Source organism: Engraulis encrasicolus, chromosome 9, assembly GCF_034702125.1.
Source record: "Engraulis encrasicolus isolate BLACKSEA-1 chromosome 9, IST_EnEncr_1.0, whole genome shotgun sequence".
Lineage (NCBI taxonomy): Eukaryota > Metazoa > Chordata > Actinopteri > Clupeiformes > Engraulidae > Engraulis > Engraulis encrasicolus.
Window position 1 is genome coordinate 25988549 of NC_085865.1, and position 7434 is coordinate 25995982.

The 7434-nt window shown below is 45.1% G+C and overlaps 1 protein-coding gene across 2 annotated transcripts in view; it reads right to left on the minus strand.

Annotated features, from left to right (window-relative positions):
* The window catches only part of oplah (5-oxoprolinase, ATP-hydrolysing), a 34179-nt gene extending 27417 nt beyond the window's left edge, over window positions 1-6762 (minus strand). Inside the window, exons 1-3 of one of the 2 annotated variants that reach the window (XM_063206837.1) lie at window positions 6657-6762; window positions 5637-5885; window positions 4987-5178 (exon numbers count right to left, since the gene is read on the minus strand). In XM_063206837.1, coding sequence (XP_063062907.1) covers window positions 4987-5178; window positions 5637-5807 — 363 coding nt within the window. In that variant the 5' untranslated portion in view covers window positions 5808-5885; window positions 6657-6762. Of the gene's footprint in view, window positions 1-4986; window positions 5179-5636; window positions 5886-6111; window positions 6169-6656 lie in introns of those variants that run through there. The other variant, XM_063206836.1, reaches the window with a different exon arrangement.
* Window positions 6763-7434: the final 672 nt, after the last annotated feature.

The window sequence follows — 7434 nt, forward strand, 5'->3', positions numbered from 1 at the left end:
TCAATATTGTTTTTATTTTTTATATTATTAATAGCCTCTTGTAACCTACACACTACCTATAAACTATCACAGCTTTCAAAAATCGTGGGATGTATCCAACCGTTGGTCAAAAATCGTGATGTGAATCAAATCGTGAGTTAAGTGTATCGTTACAGCCCTTCCTGCCACAGTTTCCTTCCAACTCAGGTGACTTCACTGAGTAGCAGAACTACCTGTCTTGAGGGCTTATTAAGCCTGATTCGTGATCAGCTGATGCAGAGCTGCTTGCATCAAATTTGTGGTAGGCTTTTCTGGGCCTTTCTGAACCCAGGATCTATAGTTATGACTCAATGCCATGTTTGCATGCATTTCTATGGTGGCTGCCAAAGTGAGACCCCTTTAGCCAATGAATAATTTGAAAAGCCTCATGCTGTAAAGCCGTCCTTTTGTTTTTCTCAATAGTATTTAGAGATAACGAGCAGCACTAACTTGTGAATGAAGTCTGACAATGGTTTACATGTACCCTCCCTTGAAAATGGGCAATGTTGCAATCATACTCTTGAAAGAATACCGACTTTTATCTTAAGTCATTGAGCCCACCTACTCATTAAAAGACTCACTGAACAAAACATGACACGTATTTCTTATCTGATACACCACCAGATACAATCGCAGCAGTCAGACTGGTTTCGTAACACAGTAGAGCAGGCACATGTCCAAACAGTAGGGACACTTAGGGTTAAGCATGTGGTCATGTGGTTAACAAATAAAGATATTCATTGGCAAGCAAAACAGCCAGAGAGGTCATAGAACAACTCAACACCTCGTTCCTCAAGGGACTGTTCTTTGCAACTGGATCAGTGAGTCCAGTGAGTAAACGGAGCTAAATAAAGTAGAATAAGTAACTGAACTATAACCTAATGAGGGCATTATTTAACATTCTCTTCATCTGTTTACTACGTGTGACAGTCTGACCATCATCTGTTTATTTCTTACAACCCCAAGGATTGTAGGAAGTCAAGGATCACAGATGTTATTCCATTTTTCCCACGAGACGAATCATCACAACACATTACATTACATTACATTACATTGCATTTGGCAGACGCTTTATAACCAAAGCGACTTTCAAAAGAGGACATAATCAAGCCAACATCACAAGCAAATACAAAGTGCACAGGAGATATACAGAACAACAAGTGCAGTTGCAAAGAGGGTGAGTTTTTTTTATTTTTTTTTTTATTTATTTTTTTTTATCATAAAGAGTAAATAACGAGTACACACACACACACAAACTAAACTAAACTAAACTAAACATCATGTCAGGAGTCTGCCCTGGGGCAAGGCCAGTTCAAGCATTAGTCTAGTAGATTCTCTCGAAAGAGGAATGTCTTTAGTTGTTTCTTGAAGGCTGCAAGAGATGTGCTTAGTCTTGCTGCCTCTGGGAGACTGTTCCACCACTTGGGTACCACAACAGAGAACAATCTTGACTGGGAGTACCTAGAGCGACTGGATGGCAGAGCCAGGCGGCTTGTGCTGGATGAGCGCAGTTCTCTTCCTGTAACATAAGGCGTTAGTAGGTCCTTCAGATAAGCTGGGGCCGTTCCTGTGATGGTTTTGTAGGCAAGGGTCAATGCCTTGTGCTTGATCCGGGCGGCGATCGGTAAACCAGTGCAACTCAATAAATAGAGGAGTAACATGGGTCCTTTTGGGTTGATTGAATATCAACCGTGCCGCCGCATTCTGGATCATCTGCAGAGGCTTTATCGCACAAGCAGGTAGACCTGTCATGAGTGAGTTGCAGTAGTCAACGCGGGACAGGACCGTGCCTGGACCAGTCGTTGTGTAGAATATTGTGTCAGCACAGGTTTGATATTCCGCACGTTGGACATCTGGAGTCGACAGGTTCCGGGTGACCGAGTTTGATGTAGTTGGAGCATGACAGCTCATCATTAATCATGACGCCAAGGTTTTTTTGGCGACTTTGTTTGGGGTCACGATGGTGAGAGCCTATCTTGAGGTTGATGTTGTGACTGAGCGACTCTTTAGCTGGGATCACCAGGAGCTCTGTCTTGGCCAGGTTCAGCTGTAGGTGGTGGTCCTTCATCCATGTTGACAAATCGGTGAGGCAGGCAGAGATGCGTTCCGAAACCGTGGTGTCCTCTGGACGGAACGACAGGTACATCTGGGTGTCATCAGCATAGCAGTGGTAGGAGAAGTTGAACCCATGTGTTTGAATGACACGTCCCAGGGAGGAGGTGTTATATTGCAAACAGAAGGGGTCCAGCACTGATCCTTGGGGTACGCCTGTGGAGAGGGTGTGAGTCGTAGACAGTTTTTCCTTGCCATGACACACTGAAGGTGCGTCCAGAGAGGTAGGAGTTGAACCATGAGTGGACAACGCCTGTGATTCCCATGGCTGTGAGTATCCTCAGGAGGATCTTGTGGTTGACTGTGTCAAAGGCTGCAGACAGGTCTAGTAGTATGAGGACCGAAGATAATCCTTCCGTTCTTGCAGTCCTTAGAGCTTCAGTCACTGAGAGTAACGCAGTTTCAGTTGAATGTCCACTTCTGAAACCAGATTGTTTTGGGTCCAGTAATCCGTTCTGATTTAGGAAGTTGGTGACCTGCTTTGCAACTGCTCTTTCTAGCGTCTTGGATAGGAAGAGAAGCAGTGAGACAGGTCTGTAGTTTTCGACATGAGCAGGGTTCAGTGTAGGCTTCTTCAGTGTAGTGGTGTCACCCTTGCTTGTTTGAAGGCGGAGGGGACAGTGCCGGAGGAGAGTGAGGAGTTCATGATGGATGTGATTGCTGGGACCACTGTTTGAGCAATGTCTTGAAGAAGGTTTGTGGGCACTGGGTCTAGTAGGCAGGTAGTAGGACGGCTTCTTGTGATGAGTTTGGAAACGTCTTCTTCAGAGAGCAGAGTGAATTCATGAAGTGTTGCAGGAGTCGCCGTGTTTTCCAGGGGGGTGTCTTCTGGGCGGGAGGGCGGCTCACAGAATTGCTTGCTAATATTTGCCGTCTTTTCCGTGAAGAAGGTGGCAAAGTTGTCTGGGTTCAGGTCTGTGGGCGCAGGAGGGGGGGGAGGGTTGAGCAGTGACTTGAATGTGGAAAACAACTTACGTGGGTCTGTAGTGTTGCTGATCTTGTCGTTGTAGTAGGTCGTCTTGGCAGCTGTTACAGAGGCGGAGAAGGAGAGCCTCTTTCATGCATGTTCATGACTTAGTATGCCTGAAGACACGGCCTCCTATTATAAATTAGCTGTTACTAAAATGGCAATGACCAATGTCATAATATATTACTAAAAGTCCGGTGCACTGTCATAGTGGTGTAGCTAGTACTATGACATTTTTTCAGTGACCATTCTATTACAATGTTGAAGTGGTGGAATGGCGTGCAATGAGTGCGCAAACTGTGTAGTGAAGTACAGTTCAGCTCAGGGTTGATGCATCTGGGCTTGATGTACTGATGTACTATAGGACATTGAGCTCTCAGCATGATACATCTATGCATGCTACATGTCCAGAGAGCATGCACACACACAGGCACAGCAGGATGGGAACTGATAGCAGATAACCATGGCACAAGGCAGCTGCATGAAAGCTCAATCCTGATGAAAGCATGTAGCTACTACAATTTATATTCCGGATTTAAGGTGCTTTAAAGATAAGCTGAGCCTGAATGAAAAATTGCTGCTGGGACGCTTCATGTGATTACTTATTGGAGACGAGACCGCCTGGTCTTTCGGCTCTTTAGACAAACTTAGTCACAACCACAGTACAAGTAGAAGTTACAAATGTAATTACATCACTGAGACTATCATATTACATGGTTTCAACTTCACAATATCATACTACTATTGTTGTAATTACATCTGCTGGAGTACTTCTACTTCTATTTTACACAACTCAACTCGCAACTCACAACAGTGACACTAAAACTACGTGGTGAGCCTGCATAGCAATATAAACAGTAAATCATGCACAGCTCTCTTAGAAATGAACAACTTGGAACGTGCTCTCTGAAAACAGCCAGGTTCTACGTACAGTAGGTCTGTCTAAGAGAGACAAGTAATGATTGCCACCAACTGCTGGTTGGCTACAGTGAATCAGGATTGTCAGTGTCAATCTCTAGCTACCACGGCGTGTGTGTGTGTGTGTGTGTGTGTGTGTGTGTGTGTGTGTGTGTGTGTGTGTGTGTGTGTGTGTGTGTGTGTGTGTGTGTGTGTGTGTGTGTGTTGTCCCCATTCAGACAAGTGGTCTTTTGAATCAATACACCAATTGTGTGTTCAGTTGGCAGTTAGGCCAAGCACAGTTTGGCCATCTGCAATGCTTTTTTTCCTCTACCCTCTAATCCAGCGGTTCCCAAACTTTTTTCCCTGCGCACCCCCTTGTACATTTCAATGTGGTTCGCGCACCCCCTGAGCGAATATTTTGGTGTGCTGATGGCCACGCAAGCATGGATTCACTGCGCATTCACAGCACATAATGCATATTCAGTTTGGGGAATCCTCTTTTCCAGTAGTCTAGGAGTTAAACTACACTTTAGATGGACCCTTCCTGCATACAATTCACCATACAATTAAAAATGACTTAATGTTCATCAATGCTGGATAAAAACTCACATATCCACCATTGCTCATATTCAGCTCACGCACCCCCTTATGCCAGGCCGCGCACCCCCAAGTTTGGGAAACCCTGCTCTAATCAGTCAGTCAGTCAGTCAGTCACTCTCTATCCCACACACACACACACACACACACACACACACACACACACACACACACACACACACACACACACACACACACACACACACACACACACACACACACACACACACACACACACGTTATTTCACTACCCTCTTGTCAGACTCTCTGTCTCTTTATCTCTGTCATGCAATCTCTCATGCAAGGGTTATTATTTTGCTATCCCCTCTGGTCAGGCTCTCTCTTTCTTTCTCTCTGCCTCTCATGAAGATCTCCTGAGTCCTGTCACTCACCAGATCAAACAGCCCCGGCCGTGCTTGTGTGCCAATGTGCAGGAGATCCCGGAAGCCCCGTGTCACCAGCAGAGCCGTCCTCTCGCCCTGCCTCTCCAGCAGCGCATTGGTCGCCACCGTGGTTCCCATCCTGATCCAGCCAATCAGAGCGGTGTCTACCGGCTGCTCTCTGGGGAAAGCCCGCCCTGTTTCCTAATGATGCGGAATGACAAAATGGGGTGGAGGGGCAGGGAGGGTAGAGGGGGTGGAGGAGGTAAGAGGATAATGATACAACAAGCATGCAAAATGTCAAATCTCCCTCTTTCTCTCTCTCAAACACACACACACACACACACACACACACACACACACACACACACACACACACACACACACACACACACACACACACACACACACACACAATATTTAATGCTATCAGGGAGATGGCAACCTCTCTGTCAGCAGGTGTGTGTGTGTGTTCTGACTGCAGACAATTCACTATTCTTCATCTGATGCATTCTATTACAACCTTCCAGATCACTTAGCATCATCATTAGGCTACCCATTCAAACTGAAGTGGTACACCTTATTATCACACAACATCCGTTTAGTCTGATCATCTCAAGTTTCATCATTAATCATAATGGTCATCATAATGCCATGCTCACCTGCTCCAGGACTCTGCGGATTCCCTCTGTCGGTGCGTCTTTGTAGTTCTGGGGGTCGTGAGAGAGCAACTTGAGGACCCTCTCCCGTCCATCTGGCAAGCGGGCAAAGACGTCTGTGAAGGTGCCTCCACGGTCAATGGCAAAGTCGAACTTCCCAGGGGTCTCGGCCATCTCACTGGTGGGGCTACAGGGTTGATGAGGGGTGCGTGCGGACTTGAAATTCTGAACAGGTTGTACAGACTGCGTAACCTACGGCAAAAACAGAGCGTGTGTTACTGCAAGGTGATCATAACTGATTTGGAGTGACTGTAACCTACTGAGTCAAGGCAAGGCATCGGTACGCATTGATAAGTTAAAATGGTATAGCCTAGTAGTAAATGCCCGGTAGGCTACGCCTGCACAAACTTAATGTGCAGTGTGCACTCTGCACTATCAAGGGCAACATCCTTCGCTGAAGCACTGTTTTGAGACACACCTTTTGAAGACTTGCAATATTGTAACCTGTCATCTGTTAATAAGTAGGCTAATTGTCCATCTGCAGACGAATTACTTTGGTGCTCAGCTCTTCAGACGACCTTTTGGCCAGATGAATGAACGCAGCATCAAATGAAGTTGATGCAATGAACAAGGAGACATGAAATATAATACTCTCCANCAGCGCTGTAGTCTACTTTTTTTTTAAGTGGGTATACTGTACATTTGAGCATTTTTTGAAGTGGGTATACTGTATATATTTTTGCTATTCAAAACAATGGATCAATCAATTTTAAGTGGGTATACTGAAATCCCTAAAATTTAGAAGTGGGTATACTCCGTATACCCGCGTTCTACGTAGACTACACCACTGCTCTCCAAAGAGCACATGTTGTGCTATGGCTCATACGAAAACACAGCAAGCAATTGACAGTAAGCTGCTTCTCAATTATCAACAAAACCTTACAGGCTGCTCGGCTGCACTGTGTCATGCAAATACGAGTTGCGCAATAAAAGCCTTATTTTTTCATTGCATAGTCTACTTACGTTCTTGTCCACCCAGACAACAGTCGGCTGCAGATAAATTCGCCTCGTAAAAGCCCCGCCGTCTACACACCGAGCTGAAGCTCTGTTCAGTCCGATTTGCTGGAAATCTTACTCCACCCCCTGCTTAGGGGGCGGTGCCTGACACGGCTGAAGGGGGAATTCTTTCAATACATTTCTGATGTGACATAAAGCAAAAAGAAAGATAGCTACAACTGAGGCCTTATTACTAATATAAAGCAGCTACATGCCATAATCATTTACTTAGTTATGTAAAATCAGTGCATTGTAAAGTGTATCATACAGAATACAGTGTTATAAACATTACATAATACATTTCAGGCTACTTTGCTATTTTGTCACTGCTGTAGGCCTATTCATATTTCTGTGTAGGCCTATTCTATAGTAGGCTATGGTGGACGAATCGGTGGCAGAGTTCAGTCATATTTTGGGCAAACAGAGAGAGAGAGAGAGAGAGAGAGAGAGAGAGAGAGAGAGAGAGAGAGAGAGAGAGAGAGAGAGAGAGAGAGAGAGAGAGAGAGAGCAAAATCCAGTGTCAGAGTGGGCAGTAACAGTTTATTGCAGTTTAGGTAAATACAGTCTGGTAAAGGCAAGAGGTATTTAAATAGATGTATTATTGAAAATATAAAGTCAACCGCCAAGACGTATTATTGACCTGCAAATATTAAGGCACACTGGTAAAATTATCATCATCAACACTAAAAGGCCTGCTTAGGGCATCATCAATCTGGACTGAGCAGCACTAGTCTACCCGGACGTC